Source organism: Monodon monoceros, unplaced genomic scaffold (genome assembly GCF_005190385.1).
Source record: "Monodon monoceros isolate NGI ecotype Baffin Bay Population unplaced genomic scaffold, NGI_Narwhal_1 Super_Scaffold_11, whole genome shotgun sequence".
NCBI classification, from domain to species: Eukaryota; Metazoa; Chordata; class Mammalia; order Artiodactyla; family Monodontidae; genus Monodon; species Monodon monoceros.
The window spans coordinates 95,418,274-95,436,168 of NW_021703767.1; the positions used below are offsets into that span (position 1 = coordinate 95,418,274).

The 17,895-nt window shown below is 44.1% G+C and overlaps 1 protein-coding gene across 2 annotated transcripts in view; it reads left to right on the top strand.

Annotated features, from left to right (window-relative positions):
* Positions 1–17,895, top strand: part of SLC7A14 (solute carrier family 7 member 14) — a 120,632-nt gene that overhangs the window by 41,375 nt on the left and 61,362 nt on the right. For both annotated transcript variants that reach the window (XM_029214893.1, XM_029214894.1), the window contains one exon: positions 9,721–10,177. In XM_029214893.1, coding sequence (XP_029070726.1) covers positions 9,874–10,177 — 304 coding nt within the window. In that variant the 5' untranslated portion in view covers positions 9,721–9,873. The remainder of the gene's footprint in view (positions 1–9,720; positions 10,178–17,895) is intronic.

The window sequence follows — 17,895 nt, forward strand, 5'->3', positions numbered from 1 at the left end:
TCCTCTGATTGGGTAAAAGACTGTTTGAAGTCTCCAAGGAGCTATTGTACATGAACCATCTATACCAAAAAGTACAACTGTAACCTTAACTAGACGTTAATGTTAAATTTTTTTTTTTTTTTTTTTTTTTTGCGGTACACAGGCCTCTCACTGTTGTGGCCTCTCCCGTTGCGGAGCACAGGCTCCGGACGCGCAGGCTCAGCGGCCATGGCTCACGGGTCCAGCCTCTCCGCGGCATGTGGGATCTTCCCAGACCGGGGCACGAACCCGGGTCCCCTGCATCGGCAGGCAGACTCTCAACCACTGTGCCACCAGGGAAGCCCATGTTAAATATTTTAATATTATAATATTGTGGATTTTTAATTCAGTCTTCCCTTGACTTAATTAATATTAAAGGATCAAAAACACAGAAATATAATTTATTTATAACTAGGTAATATAGATAATTTGGTTTTCCAAAGGGATTTGTGAAGGCAGTCAATGAGTTTAATCATTTGTAAAATCTGAGACTTGAATTAAATGGTTTCTGAGGTTTTGTGTTCTTTGATGTTATGCACAAAGGGTACTCAACAAAGGAAGTCATCTTACACTGTAATAGATGTCTCAAGAGAACACGGATTATTACAAACTCCTATTGTAAATTATATCTTTTATAAAGAAATATTTTATGACAAATATTCTTTTTAGCTGTGGAAAAATCTTCATTCTACAAACAACTGTTGATTACCTACTGTTTGCCAGTCCCTGCTATGGTCCCTGGGGATTCGAGAAAGAAGGACACAGACAAGTCCATACCTTCAAGGGGTTTACAGTCTAGAGAAAGGATATAGACAATGAAAACATAACTAAATAAATGTCAAGTAGGGATAAATTACTCAAAAATAAATGGATGGATAAATACATAAGTAGAGGACAGAAAGACAGATAGAGAGATAGACGATAGAACTTTTGAGAAAGAGTCTGAAAGAACAGGGCTACTTTTAGCCCAGATGATCCTGGAGGGCTTCTCTCTGCAGAGGTGACATTTCAGCTAAGACTGGAATCTGGAGAAAAAGAAAGCCATGCAAAGACCTGAGATAGGAAATTCCAGGTAGGGGAAATAAGTGCAAAGGCCCTGAAGCAACAGAGAATTTAGTGTGTTTCAAGAACGGAGAGGAGGTCAGTGGACCAAAAGGGAGGGTGGCAGGCAATGAACTCTGAGAGGAAGTAGACACCAGGCCGCTTACCGCCCTATCGGCCATTGTAAGGAACTTGGATTTTATTTTCTTTCCAAGACAAAACCATCTGGGGGGCTTTAAAGAGATCCAAGCCTTCAGGTGTATAACAATCTGTGGCAAGACACAACATATGCTGAGTTGGGGGAAGTCAGAGAAGAGGAGCCCCAAGTGGTTAACATACATTTAATGACAGATGAGATATGAGCTGAGTGCCAAAAGAACATGAAAATATGGATAGCTTTGGGGAGGCAAAGATGGGGAAAGAAGCAAAGGCTAAGAAGTAAGATCTTGGTAGTCAGTGTTTACTTCGTCGTCAGGCCTGTCTTCCTGGCCAGCCTGGGAGCTCCGAGAACAAGGGGGGCATCTTCCTGCTCTTTCTGTCTCTGCATCTTGCACACTCGATGCCAGACAGTTAGTAGGTGCCCTGAACCCATTAAAGCAGATGGTGTGTATTGAAGACAGTACAAACCCAGAGCAAAGAGGGGCTGGGTATGTGGCGCCAGGCTTTGCTGAGAACCGGAAGTTCATGAGGCGTGTATAATAACCCACATCGATAAAATTAAGATCTGTCCACTTGTCTGTTTATTGTTCTATCACATACAAGCAGCCATTATCAAGACTTGAAGGATCTGCTTGAAATTATCTGACTTAAAATGCAGACTCTTTCGAATAGTAGAGATTTCCTTTGGGGGCACTGGAAGGAATCTCAGAGACAAGAATCTACAGAATAACTGAATCAAAGTACAAAGAGGCCTGGCTACGGGTTAAGACACAGTGAATAGGGAACACAAAAGGCGTTTCAAATATGGGCTCCAAACCCAAAGGCACAAAGGTATCCAAATTGCAGTTATGGATTTGTGAGGGAGCTTCTCCTATGGGCAACTCTATTTAGCATATGCAGGAAGAGAAGCTGCAGGGATGTATCTACTTAAGGATTTTCCTGAGCGATACTGAGGAAGCCAGCTGGTTAATAATGAAGAGTGTTGATGAGACTCCTACAAGACTCTTGCTTCTCCAGATTAGGATGAAGAAATTCCCACTGAAGCCAAGTCAATAGGAAAAGTTTTGAGGAACATTAAACACCCTCAGCTCCTTTAAAGGAACATTACCACATAGACAACTAGGTAAATGCCTCGCTTTCCTTTGGGGATCACCCCAAGCCTGGCATGACTGTGATATCATACAAAGAAAATGGAGGCAGCTCTGTCCACCTTCTTAAATATGGAGCAGTAGGAAAAGCACTGGCGTGACGTCAGGGGGAGGAAGGAGGGGAAGACGATGTCAGGTGGGGATATCCTCCCTGCCTGGGTGTTGGAGGAGAAAGTGACATATATATATGTGTACAACTGAATCACTTTGCTGTACACCCGAAACTAACACAACGTTGTAAATCAATTTAAAAGAATAAACATATATTTTAAAATATGTATCAGAAAAAAGACAAATGTCATTGTTTTAACACATTGAAATTTACGGCTGCTTTTTACCACTGCAGCAAAAGCTGATTAACACAGTCAATAACTTTTCAGAAACAGAAAAAGAAATAGCAAGCTTTGTAAAGGAAGCCGACATGGTACCGCCTCTTTTGCATAGCTATTCAGTTGTCATAGATTCAAACTCTCCTTTAAAAAACATTCCAAGCAAAACAAAGCCAGCTGTGTCTGAGATCTCAATCAAACACTTAGCAAAGACATAATTGGGAAGGTTGGCAATCTGAAAATCAGGAACCCTGGTTTTAAAGCCAGTTGTACATCTGAGTGAATTTGTCAGGCACCAGCATTGTATGATTTAGGAGGTTCATGCGTATGTGCGCGCACACTCACACTCACACACACACACACACACACACACACACACACACAGGGCCAGACTGATCAACTGATCAAAAACATCTCCCTTACCACTCTTTTATGGTTCAAAAATGTCACCATGATAAACTGCAGCCTGCCCAAGAAGTACAAATCAGAATGCGATTGATCTAGAAGCCATACCATGTGAGACACTGCTGATCACTGAAGAAACTGAAGATGTTTAGTCTGGGGAAGATAAGACTCCAAGAGATATGTCAGTTGCCTTCAAAAACTTGAAGGCTTTCCTATAAACAGATTAGCCCTATTAATCAGAACAGATACAGAGAACAAAACTGGGGACAACAGGAGAAATTTACCAGGACACAGATCTCAATTCAATTTACTAGGGTGTTCTGTTCGGACGCCGCAGACCCTGGGATTCACATATATCTGACCTGTGTCTGGCCACCTCGTGTAAAATCATAGTGACTGACAGGCAAGTGACTCCACAGTTGGGAGACGAACTTAGAGCCATAACTGGCAAGTCTGGAAGAAACAGAAGAGCAACAGAAGCCAGGACCTCAGCAGAGAATCTGCCATCAAAGGCTCCGGCTAAGTGAGCCACCGTAAGCCACAAGCAAGAAAGTCAAAAGGAGGTCGTGCTTTCAGGGATAGGGTGGTGACTACAGGTGAATCCACCACGCCCTAGCCACCTTTGTGTGTGTGCATTTGGGGCAGAAAAGTCAAGGGTGTAAAGGAATGAGAGCAGATATAACATCCAAAGGTCCAAGCAAATCGGCTGAGGATACCCCTTTAGATAACAAAACACCGGAAAGGAGAAAGCCCTTCCCTAAAAGCATGAAGAAGGCAAGCATGAACACCTAGGAGTGAAATACCAGGGTGTACAGTCTGCAGCCATAGGATCCAGGGGAGCTTCAGCAGAGAAGAGCCCTGGGTAAGGGCTGGGCAGTAGGCCAAGGACCCTCTAAGAGCTGCCTAGGGAGGTGGGAGGGGGTGTCAACAGTCAGGGACAAAAAGACCTGGTCATCGGCCAGAGGAGGGTGATGCTAGCAGGCTGCCACTTCCTGGCAGTCATGTATGCCAGACACTGTGCTAAAAGCTCCACACACGTTAACTCCTTCACTCCTAACTAGCCCTGTGAGCTAGTTAGCGCCCTTATTATCCCATTTTATAGATGGCAAAACTGAAGCACGGAGAGGCTCTTAGCGAGTAAGGGCAGAGCCAGACTTTGAACCCAGGGGACCTGGCTCCTGAATTAGGTTCTTAACCAGGAGCCAGGAGCTCAGCCCAGAGGAGAAGCAGCGGGGCTGGTGGGAAGGAGGGCTAGCACACGACCCAGGGTACAGGAGTTGGGGGCGGGGCCTCAGAAGGCTCCTTCAGATCCTGCAGTCACCTGGAAGGGCTCATCAAACCTGGCACTTTCAACTGCAACCTCCTTTTGCCTGGGGACGTTGACTAGAAGAATTTTGTTGCAATCCTAACTGTTCAACCACGTGAAGGGGCAGCTTCTACCAGCCAATGTTCCTGCTGCTCCAGATGTTCCAGCAAAGGCTGGCCACCAGCTCACGGGAAGTGTCAGGAAGGGATTTTTGTAATCCCTTAGCGTATTTGCAAAATCAGGCAGGAATGATTTGAGGCTGTTTACTGTTTTGTTAGCCTTCGTTTCCTTCCTCTCTTCACCTCCGAACGCAGGCTCCAACCTAATTCAACAATCCTACCTAGTCGGTGAACTTCCAAGCCATAAAATTATTTTCATCCTCACACAAACCTGCTCTTTCTGTCATTATACTTGGAGCCCACTGAACCCTCAAGCATGTCGGCAAACACCACAATGATGACTCCCTTCTCCCAGGGGCCCTGCAAGCCTTCCTTAGCTATAGCTGTGAAGTATTTTGAGAAACTTGAATGAAAGTGCTAGAGAAAGCACAACACACATTTATTGCTCATCTTGGAAAGACAAGAGCAATAAGCTTCCAAAACTCTCTTTGATTAACATAATCTGGGGGTAATGAATATGGATATTGTCAATAGTCACTTAGAAGCATGTTTTCTTTTGTACATTTTGTTCTCTCCAGTAAATTTCCAACCAAGAAAGGAAATGCCCCAAGCCCCTGTTTGCATCAATAAAGCAAGCACTCAGAGGAATTACATGGAGGGAATGGAGCCAGGAAGGAATTCTACCACCTTCAACTTTTATTCTAGTTGATTCTCTATGTTTTCACCATGATTTCTGATTATCTACCAAAGTGAAACTGTCACGTCCCTAACCAGCCTGGTTCTTTTCTCAGTGTCTCTGTGACAGTTTCTGATGAAGGGCTGATCAGGACAAATATCCCAAAGGGTATCTCCAGATCCACCGTCACCGCCTGCAGAAGACTGCTGCTGAAAGGCCCAGTTACCTGCCCAGGAAGAGAAACAGGAAGTACCTGTCGGCCTTGGGACCCCACGTGGAAAATGGCAATGGGTCAGTCAAAGTTCTCCAGAGAAAAAGAACCAATAGGATTTATACAGATACATATGAGGGGATTTCTTACATGAGGAATTGGCTCACATGTTATGGAGGCTAAGAAGTCCCATGATCAGCTGTCTGCAACCTGGAGAACCAGGAAAGCTGGTGGTATCATTCAGTCTGAGTCGGAAGGCCTGAAAATCGGGAGGGGCAGGTGGTGTGAGTCCCGGTTTGGGTCTGAAAGCTCAAGAACCAGAAGCACCAGTGTCCGAGGAGAGGAGAAGATGGGTATCTCAGCTCAAGCAGAATCAGTGAATTCACTCTTCCTCTGCCTTTTTGTTCTATTCAGGCCCTCAACGGATCAGATGATGCCCACCCATGCTGATGAGGGGATCTTCTCTACTCAGTCCACCGATTCAGATGCTAATCTCTTCCAGAGACACTCTCACAGACACACCCAGAAATAATGTTTGACCAGCTATTTGGCATCACTTAGCCCAGTCAGGTTGACAAGTAAAATTAACCATCACAGGCAGTATCTGGTTTTCTACACCAGCACGTTAGTCATTACTCACAGGGCAGTGGACCCTAACCCTGCTGTGCTAGAATCACCTGGGGAGCTCTAAGGATCTAAGGAATCCCTATATCTATGCCACACCTCAGACCAATTAAATTGGGATTTCTGGGGCTGAGGCCAGGCACCATTGCTCCTGAAAGATCCCCAGGTAATTCCCCTGTGCAGCCAAGTTGGAGAACCACGGCTGCCCTCAGCAGCAGGTCCACACCTCACTCCCCTCTGTACTGATACATCTGTCCTGGCACTGACTCATCATCGGGCATGAGTCTTCAGTTAACTGCACAGCAGCTACAATGAGCTTTAAAAATGTAAATCATGTCACGTTGCCCACCTGAACAAAACCCTCCCATGGCTTCTCATGGCTCTTAGAGTAAACACAAACCCCTTGTCTTGGCTTGAGAGACGCTCAGCAGTCTGACCCTGTGCCCCTCAGGCAGGAAAGCCAGGAATAACAGCTTGGCAAGTGGAGCCAAGGCCCAGCTCTGCACTTATGGGCTCCATGACTTTGGAGAAGTTACTGGACCTCCCCGGCCTTCTCTGCCTCACCTGTAAATGCAGATTTAACTAGTTGACACATGTAAAGCTCTCACGTGGTACCTGAATCCTCCTCGTCACACTGTCCCAGTGTCACTCAGTTCCCAGAGCAGGCCACCCCGTCTCCCCTCTGGCCCAGCTCTGCAAGACCCTCTCCCCTGACACCTGGCATGACCGGCTGCTTCCTGTCACTCAGGAGCCAATGCTGTGACCACAGAGACCCTCTCGCCCCTTCATCACCCTGTCTGACTTCCTTTATAGCCTGTATTCATTTGCATGGGCTGCTATAACAAAGTATCACAAACTGCAAGGCTTAAATAACAGAAATTTATTGTCTCGCAGTTCTGGAAGTCTGAGATCAAGGTGTCAGCAGGGTTGGTCCCTTCTGAGGGCTGTGAGGAAGGATCTGTTCCAGGGCTCTTTCCTAGCTTCTGGTGGTTTGCTGGCAATCCTTTGTGTTCCCTAGCTTGCAGATGCATCACCCTGATCTCTGCCTTCACCTTCACAGCTCGTTCTCCCTGTGTGTGTGGCTCTGCGTCCAAATTTCCTCTTTTTATAAGGACACCAGTTGTATTGGGTTAGGGCCCCATCCTACTGCAATGTGACTTCATCTTAGTTAATTATTCAGTACATCTGCAACGACTCTATTTCCAAATAAGGTCACGTTCTGAGGTACTGAGGATTAGAGCTTCAACATATAAATTTTGGGGGGACACTACAACATACCCCTTATCCCTCTCTAGAATGATCTGGTTTTTATTTTTCTATCTGTGTGTTGAATTGTCTTATCTATCTTCACTGAATGTTATTGTTGATACTGTCTGATTTTTCTGCAATGGCCATGCTATATACATTTGTAATATGAAAAATAAGTAAAGACAAGGTTTTCAGAAAAAAAAAAAAACAAAAAAACCTTCTCCCTTGCATTGTGATTTGGGTGACCATCATCTCCAGTTCTAGACTGGAAACTCCACGAGAGCAGGGACCGTGTCTTTGCATCCCTGAGCCTAACATCATGCCTGGCACATAATGGATGCTCAGTACATGCTGGCTGGGTTGAAATTAAATAGATATGTACATTGATTTCCCCACAAGAGCTCAAGAGCTCCAGTAGAGCAGTTGTTCTTGCAGCCTTCCTGGTATACATTTTCTCACAAATCTGGAAATCTTAAAAAAAAAAATGCTGGCACTCTAGGCTTTTGAATGACTCTGGTATATACAGTGGCACTATCTAAATGTACTGATATCTAAGATGTCAAGAATTAACACACAGCATGAAGCAACGCTGCCAAATTTAGGAGGAAATTAAACCAGTAGGTCCATCACCCAACCCCTGTGAGCCAAACTGCTACATTTCACCTGATTCTTCTAATTAGGTTGTATCTACAAAGCTTTTAGAAGTGGACAAGTGTTACATTAAGTGCTAAGTTGTATTAATTAATATGGGTAGATTACACGGGCTGGAACTTGCTGTAAATGTAAATGCCCTAGGCTTATCAGCACAGTACTTGGAATCAATGTTCCAGATGTACTTTAAAAATTCTTTATAGAATTTTATGAAGCTTCTGGCTTCCAAAGAAAGTAACTTCATATAATCTTGGCATTTTCTAACTTGACAAAACTTTAGAAATCATCTAGTACAATAATTCTCAAGTCTATCAGACCCAGCACCTCTTTTTTGTAATACATATCTTGATACACCCCTCTTTAATATCCTAAAGCAAAATTCATGGGTAACCTGCCTGTATATAACATATTTCAGTATTTAAACACTCAGGCAAGTACAGCTGTCATCATGAGATGCTTGCACTATACGAAAAAGTACTGTAAACGTGCCACTTTCAAATGGCAGGCTGTTACAGGTGTGCTGAATGGGTGATGCAGCACCATAGGCTGCACTGAAAGGGTGTCTTCGTTTTCTAAAACAGTGATGAACTCCACTTAAGTTCAAAGCTAAAGAATTTACAATCTCCCTTCAATTTATTTTATAATTGCCTTCCTGGAAAAGTCAAGGTACTTGTCTATTAAAACCATCCAAAATAATCTCATGTGCTTATATGTAAAACAGAGTTAGGTTTTAGCTTCAGATCATCATAACCAGAATTTTCACCTACAAGAAAGTCCGGGGCTTCCCTGGTGGCGCAGTGGTTAAGAATCTGCCTGCCAATGCAGGGGACACGGGTTCAATCCCTGGTCCGGGAAGATCCCACATGCCGCGGAGCAACTAAGCGCGTGCGCCACAACTACTGAAGCCTGCGTGCCTAGAGCCCGTGCTCCGCAACAAGAGAAGCCACTGCAATGAGAAGCCCATGCACCGCAATGAAGAGGAGCCCCCGCTCACCACAACCAGAGAAAAGCCTGTGTGCAGCAATGAAGACCCAACGCAGCCAAAAATAAAATTAATTAACTAAAAAAAAAATGTCCGATATCTGAAAATGGTATGACACCATCCCACGCGTTTAACATCTCTGGGGCCCACCAACCAAATGCCATGAACACTCCCCCTACCCCAAACTCTGAGAGCAAAAAATTTCTCAAAACATTTTCATTTCAGTTGAGAACAAAGTTCGAAGACAATCCCGTGGGGTGGCACTGCCCCTCTTGAGAGTCATAGATCCAATTTTACATCCTTATATAAAAAATGAGGATTTGTGTCCCCAGAGATTATGCCCAAGAATCACAGACCAAGTCTTGGCAGAGCCAGGTAAGAAGCACTTAGAGTTTGACAGAAGAGCATTCTCCACAGGCCAGGCATTGTCTTAAGCTCTTTTTAGACAAACACTAATTTAATTCTCACATCGACACAAGGCAGGAGGCTTGATTATCCCCACTATGCAGTAGAAACTGAAGCACAGAGACATGAAGTAACGTTTCTAAGTTCCCAGAACCGTAAGTAGCAGAGCCCTGACTCAGACCACCCTCTTCATAACAACTGTGCCACACAGTGCAAACTACGGACTGTCATTTAGGACTGGAGGCAAGACAAAGGGGGAAATGCAACCCTCCTGCATTATAAATACACAGGTTAGATCAGTTCTACCAGTTCAGTACACTGACCTCCATCAATGCCTTCAAGCCATAGTTTGTTTCCCACTTGGTCTCATCTACCTTTTTCTTGTGTTTTTCCTGCAGACATTCATTCCCAGGAGAAGTCTGCCCTGGGGACCTCTCGACCTTTCCTAAAAGGGAGATCCCTGGTCACTAGATGAGTTCCAGAAGCATCCACTAAGGCTTCTGCAGCCCTCTGCCATCAGTTGACCTTCACCACAACCCATCTCGCTCAGGATGAGTGGCTTCCTCGCCTCCCTGGACCCCCGGCGAGTGCAGTGGGGGGCTGCCTGGTACGCCATGCACTCCAGGATCCTGCGCACCAAACCGGTGGAGTCCATGCTAGAGGGAACTGGGGCCACCACAGCACATGGCACCAAGCTAGCCCAGGTGCTCACCACCGTGGACCTCATCTCACTCGGAGTCGGCAGCTGCGTGGGCACTGGGATGTACGTGGTGTCTGGCCTGGTGGCCAAGGAAATGGCGGGACCCGGCGTCATTGTGTCCTTCATCATTGCAGCCGTTGCATCCATACTGTCAGGTACGCATCTTGTGCAGGCGCAGGCCTGTGGAGAGCGTGCCTGCCAGCCTGTTACTGTTCGTCCCGCTCTCCTAGAGCATTTAGTGGTGAGATGAGCAAAGTGGTCATCATGCCCCCTTTTTGCCTTGACTATCAGGGAGTTCAGCGCTAGGTTTGGGCTCATTGTAGTAGCTTCCTTTTTCTTTGGTTTTTCGATCCAAATAAATATTCTGGTGCCTAGCCACTGCCCCACTTCTCATTCCCTGTCATGTCCTAATGGCTCTATTTTTATTCTGTCTCCCTTTCAGGAGAAGAAAGGTCAGTTCTTTCGTGGGGGGTGGATATAGCCAGGATATAAATAATAAATACTGGATCGGCAGAGTAGCAAAATGACAAGTCAGTAAATCTGATATGATTGGGATTTTATGAGCCTCAAACTGGCATTGTGATCTCCAAGCAGGAGGAAAGCAAGTTAGGAAATAAAGCCATCGTGAGAATCACAAAGCACCATCTGCCACAGCACTTCAACAGACTGATGTTCTGCAGAGGTAGCTCAGCTAGCGCCTTCTCTCTCCTTGAGAAAGAATCATAAAACGTGTTTGCTTTTTTTAATGAAGTACCAGGACTTACATGTTGATAGTTTGTGAAATAGCTCTATTTCCTTTTCCTCTTTCCTCCTCTTCTCTTGAGTTGGAATCCACAGTATCTTCCCAGATGCTGGGGATGGGTCAATGGACACCTTGAAAAAGAAAGAAAAGGAAAACTTACTGCTTTTTGATGGTTATACTGCAAAAGCATGAGGCTTTGCTGGGTTTGGGCTTGGCAGATCACGTGGGTCAACTCATGTCTTGGCAGTGAATGTTGTGGCCTCTTCAAATGTTTCTGGAGAAGTAAAGATGCTAACCTACACTGGGAGTTCTGTGTACTAATGCACACCATCACAAGAAGAGTTCTACATTAGTATCGTTCATCCAGACTAAACAGTCTCCATCCATGTGGGATGCACAGACTAGGGAAACGCCATCAGAAAGTGCACTGGTTTATATCTGACATCGTTTTAATGTGATGAGGAAAATATTTCCAGGACCGATTTGATTTATCTCCTGTCATGGCTTATATCCTTGTTGGTCTTACCACTATCTTTTCCTGAAGTCATTCTCTAATATGCGTGAATATCCTAATATTTGAGATTCCTGCAGAATAGAGGATTTTTTCCTTATATATGAATAAATTCTGTGGATGCTCGAAATTCTATTAATATTAACCTGATTGCAATCATTTTCAAACTTGTTTGGCAAGGAAATTATTTGGGGGAAGGTGCCAGATTATTACTCACCATAAATTTATAAATCTAAAAATGTTAGCACATAGAACAGAAGAGCAGTGGTAAGACAAAAGGGAGGCATGTAACCAGGGAGTCCTACAGAGGATGTAGGGCAGACGGTTCAGAGTCCTGCCTGGTCAATGCAGACTGCACAGTCTCCTCTAGATCCCATCCTATTAAGGCCCAGTCCCCCAAACCATGACAATTCCCACAAACGAATCCTTCCTTCTTATCCTTCAAGGTGCTTCATTACATTTAGAAATTAGAACAAGGCCCAGTCACATTCTGGTAGCCTGTCCCCCTGACGTCGTGCTCATAGGCGCTGTGTAACCTAGACTGGGGCTATGGAGGGAGTATTTACACCACAGAAATTTGCAAATGCTACAAATCAGAGTTTGTCTGTTTGCTGTTTGTTTTCAGAGAGTGAGTTGTTAAACATTTACCAGCACATCACTGAACCAGCTCCACCAAAGGCTCTGGTACTGGCCAGTAATCGGTGCCTTCACCACGGCACCAGGCACCAAAAGAAAGCCCTGCTTCTGTCCCAGTAGGGATGCCCCTCTCTGCACATGGCCTTGTCCATAACACTTCTCTACACTTTGTAACTGACATCTCCCAGCTGAGGCCAGCCAGAATCCTCCTCGATCCCCCAGCCAGGGACAGGACCAAAATAACTGTGCCAAAGTTAGCATTTTTATATCAGGTTTCTTCAACCAGGCCTCTCACTCTATGATCCTTTGCCATTAAACCAAGGAAAGTCTCCCTCCACCCTCTTCTTTCCACTCCCACACCATCATCTCCATATAGCTTCTCTCTGGACCCAACTTCCCACTGCTTCTCCATATCTGCATCTATCTCCAGCAATAACTGCTGCTTGGTTGCAAGAGCAGAATAAAGAAAAAGTTGGGATTGACTAGATTTAGCTTTTCCTAGGCAGAGAGAGAGGGGGAAAAAAGCCATGGGACTAGGAATACTAGAAAAGGAAGAGGAAATACTGCTGGACCACACAACTTAGGTTGGATGAGAAAGGAAGTGAGAACAGGAAGGTAGTGGTGATTTACGAGAAGTGGTAGGATCGATGAAGACTGGTGTTCTCAATGAGGTCTGGAAATCACTGAAGTAAAAACAGCGAGAAAGTGAACTAGAAGATAGAAGTGAAGCTGAAGAGCAGGATGCCTGAAATTAAGATTTCAGAGTGGTAATCAGTAACGATAAGTTTAGACTTGGAACCTGCCTCAGCCACTGACCAGCTGTGAGACTCTGAGCAAGTTCCGTAACTTCTCTGAGCCTCAGTTTCTCCACCCTGAAAATGGTGACAATAATACCTACTTCATACAGCTGTTGTAAAGACTAAATGAGGTATCTGTAAAATGCCATACAACACCTGGCACGTAGCACCTGTTAAGTGGTTATTATTATTTTGTGCCAAACCCTATATTAGGAGTTTGCCATACATCATCACGTTTAAGATTCATAATATCTCTTCAAAGTAGGTTTTATTATCTCCCGTTTTACATATGAGGAAACTGAAGTTTAAATAACAGAAACTGGATTTGAATTTATTACGCCAGCAATATCTCTCAACCCTGACTATGAATTTAAATTGGGGAATTTGCTTCTGAATAATGGATTGGGGGAGGGAGGCTCAGCTTTACTGAGTTATAAGTACATACAGTAAAGTTGACCCTTTTAAATATACAATTCTATGAGTTTTGACCAATACATACAATTGTGTAACCTCCACTACAATCAAGATACAGAAGAGTTCCATCACCCCCCAAATAATTCCTTCATGTTACCTCTTTGTGATTTTCCCCTCCTGCCACCCCCAACCCCAGGCAACCAGAGACGTTTTCTGTCTCTATACTTTCGCCTTTTCCAGAATGTTATATAAATGGACTCATTCAGTAGGTAACCTTTTGAGTTTAGTTTCTTTCACTTAGTATGATGCATCTAAGATTCATTCATGTTGTGTGTTATCAATGAGACATTACACTTTATTTCTGAGTAGTATCCCACCATATGGATATTCCACAGTTTGTTTTTTTTCTTTTCAATTTATTTTATTTTTTATTTTTATTTTCTGGTTCTGTTGGGTCTTCGTTGCTGCGCACAGGCTTTTTCTAGTTGCGGTGAGCGACGGCTACTCTTTGTTGCTGTGCGCGGGCTTCTCATTGCGGTGGCTTCTCTTGTTGCAGAGCAGGGGCTCTAGGCAGGCGGGCTTCAGTAGTTGTGGCAGGCGGGCTCAGTAGTTGTGGCTGGCGGGCTCTAGAGCGCAGGCTCAGTAGTTGCGGCGCACAGGCTTAGTTGCTCCACGGCATGTGGGATCTTCCCAGACCAGGGATCAAACCTGTGTCCCCTGCATTGGCAGGTGGATTCTTAACCACTGCGCCACCAGGGAAGCCCCACACAGTTTATTCATTTACTAGTTGAAGGACAACTGGGTTGATCCAGTCTGGGACCATTATGAATTAAGCCATTATAAATATCTGTGTACAGGTTTTTGTGTGAACACAAGTTGTCATTTCTCTTGAGTAATACCTAGGAGTGGAATTGCTGGGTTTTGTGGCAAGTATATGTTTAACTTTATAATGAACTGCCAGACATTTTCCCAAAGTAGCTATCTTATTTTTGATTCTCACCAGCTATACATGAGAGTTCCAGTTGCTCTGTTCTTTGCCAGCACTAAGAATTGTCAGGTGTGTTTTTTTTGTGGTTGTTTTATTTGTTTGTTTGCCATTTTGGACGGTGTATAGTGATATTTCAGTACGGTTGAAATTTGCATTTCCCTAATTACAAATATTTTGAGCATCTTTTTATGTATTTATTTGCCATGCAAATATATTTTTTGGTAAAGTGTTCGAATATTTTTCTCATTATTTAATTGGAGTCTTCATTTTCTTATTAACTTTTAAGACTTCTTTATATATTTTGGATACAAGTTCTTTATTAGATATATGGTTTTGCAAATATTTTCTCTCAGTTTGTGACTCATTTTAAAATTTTTTTAATTTCTGTTTATTTCTTTTTTAAAATACTGATGCTCAGGCTCTATGCCCTAGAGATTCTAATTCAGTTGGGCTGGGGTAGAGCCCAGGAACTGGCATTTTAAAAAAATTCCCCAGGGAATTCTAATGTGCAGCCAGGGTTAAGGACTACTCCACTATAGGAACCAGGAGCTACCTCTGGAATAGCCATGACCTACAAGAAGAGGAAATGTATGTTAAGATAGGAACTATTTGGCCAGCAGATTCTTTTTTTTTTTTTTTTTTTAACATCTTTATTGGGGTATAATTGCTTTACAATGGTGTGTTAGTTTCTGCTTTATAACAAAGTGAATCAGTTATACATATACATATGTTCCCATATGTCTTCCCTCTTGCGTCTCCCGCCCTCCCACCCTCCCTATCCCACCCCTCCAGGCGGTCGCAAAGCACCGAGCCAATATCCCTGTGCCATGCGGCTGCTTCCTACTAGCTATCTACCTTACGTTTGTTAGTGTGTATATGTCCATGACTCTCTCTCGCCCTGTCACAGCTCACCCTTCCCCCTCCCCATATCCTCAAGTCCGTTCTCCAGTAGGTCTGCGTCTTTATTCCTGTCTTACCCCTAGGTTCTTCATGACATTTTTTTTTTCTTAAATTCCATATATATGTGTTAGCATACGGTATTTGTCTTTTTCTTTCTGACTTACTTCACTCTGTATGACAGACTCTAGGTCTATCCACCTCATTACAAATAGCTCAATTTCGTTTCTTTTTATGGCTGAGTAATATTCCATTGTATATATGTGCCACATCTTCTTTATCCATTCATCTGATGATGGGCACTTAGGTTGTTTCCATCTCCAGGCTATTGTAAATAGAGCTGCAATGAACATTTTGGTACGTGACTCTTTTTGAATTTTGGTTTTCTCAGGGTATATGCCCAGTAGTGGGATTGCTGGGTCATATGGTAGTTCTATTTTTAGTTTTTTAAGGAACCTCCATACTGTTCTCCATAGTGGCTGAACCAATTCACATTCCCACCAGCAGTGCAAGTGTGTTCCCTTTTCTCCACACCCTCTCCAGCATTTATTGTTTCTAGATTTGTTGATGATGGCCATTCTGACTGGTGTGAGATGATATCTCATTGTAGTTTTGATTTGCATTTCTCTAATGATTAATGATGTTGAGCACTCTTTCATGTGTTTGTTGGCAGTCTGTATATCTTCTTTGGAGAAATGTCTATTTAGGTCTTCTTGGCCAGCAGATTCTTAAGAGACTTTTGCCCTTGTGGCATCATCTCCCATGAGATGCAAACCAGCTTATAACATGAAACAAATCTAAGAGAGAGAGCCACTTTCTCTATAATTTGACAAGACCCAAAGTTACAAAAACTTCCCAGGGACTTCCCTGGTGGCGCAATGGTTAAGAATCTGCCTACGAATGCAGGGAACACGGGTTCAATCCCTGGTCCGGGAAGATCCCACATGCCGCGAAGCAACTAAGCCCCATGCACCACAAAAACTGAGCTCTGTGCTCTAGAGCCTGTGCGCCACAACCACTGAAGCCCACGCGCCTAGAGCCCGTGCTCCACAACAAGAGGAGCCACCGCAATGAGAAGCCCGTGCACTGAAACAAAGAGTAGCCCCCGCTCGCCACAACTAGAGAAAAGCCTGCGTGCAGCAACAAAGACCCAACGCAGCCAAAAATAAATAAAATTAAAAAAAGAAAAAAAGACTTCCCAGGCTCCTCCTACTGTTCCTGCCCCAACACCATAACTGCCCACAGCCCTATCACAGGTGGAGGGAAATTTATCAGAGGAAGCAGCTTGTGCTGTAACCTTTACCCTTGTCCAAAAGGTCTTATCTACTCTTAAATAGCTCAGCAGCCTACAACCAGACCCTGTGCCCATGCCAAACCTTAAAACCCTTTTGTATATACCAGACTGTATAAACCAGATAGGGGAAATAGTTTTTCTTCCTGGTTCCCACTGACAGCTTTGTTGCAAGATGAGGGATGGAAGGCGGGTAGTTTATAGAGGTTCTCTAGTTCACCGGCTTGGGATAAAACACAAAGCAAAGCCTCCGTGTCAGCGACACCTGGCCATTACAAGTAATCTGCCCCAAGAGGCTCCTATGAATGGAACGTGAGTGGAGAAATAAAACTTATTTCCAGTTCTTTTAATATTAATAAAATTGAACCTCAAACAGAGTGTAGGTCTGAATGACGCCTAAGCTCTTGCACTGTCTACAACTACCCTTTCAGCCCACTTCTCAGGTGGTTTTGGTAAGGATTAAATGACAGTAAGCATGCATAGTATCAGTCCCCCGCCCGGTACACTATATCAGTAATTTTTATCATCTGCTCATGAGAAATAGTAGCAAGAATCTAATAAGATATGGTTTGGGAAAGCTGCATTGGGTACCTACCATATGCCAGTCCTGGAGCAATACCAAAAATAAATAAGAAATTGTCGGGGCTTCCCTGGTGGCGCAGTGGTTGAGAACCCGCCTGCCAATGCAGGGGACACGGGTTCGAGCCCTGGTCTGGGAGGATCTCACATGCTGCGGAGCAACTGGGCCCGTGAGCCACAACTACTGAGCCTGCGCGTCTGGAGCCTGTGCTCCGCAACAAGAGAGGACGCGACAGTGAGAGGCCCGCGCACCACGATGAAGAGTGGCCCCTGCTCGCCGCAACTGGAGAAAGCCCTTGCACAGAAACGAAGACCCAACACAGACAAAACTAAAATAAATAAATTAATTAATTAAAAAAAAAAAAAAGAAATTGTCTCTACCCTAAAGGACCCATCATCTCCATTAATGGAGATGAATGCTAAACCTGATAAGTAATTATGGCAATAATAGTCATGATAATAATAATGATAGCAGCAGCTACCATTTATTGAGCACTTACTGTGTACCTAAAGAGTTCTAATTGCTTTACACATTATTTTACTCAACCTTCACAACAACCCCATGTGTAAGTGGCGTTATTTTCCTCATATTACAGATGAGAAAAAGGAGGCTTCTGAAACCTCTGGGAATTGGTTTAAGGCTCTTGTTTAAGAGGTGACAGAGCAAGGAACAGAGTGAAAGCAGTCTGACTCCAGAGCCCTCTCATAATCACTCTGCTACTGTATTAGCAGACTAGGATTAGGTTCAGTTGATACAGCAGAAAACTAAAAATGAAAGATAATTTCACTTCTCTCTTGTACAACAGAAGTCTGGAGGGAGGCTGCTACTGTGGCTCTGCAGTCATGGGTAATCAGGCCCCTTGATCTTTCTGGTCTACCATCTGGATACTTGGCTTCCATCCTCAAGGTGACTGCAAGATCCACGATGGCTGCTGTAGCTCCAGTCAATTTGTCTGAGTTTTGGAAGGCAGGAAAGAAACAGGAAGTTGAGGCAGGTCATTTCCCACATTTCTGTCCC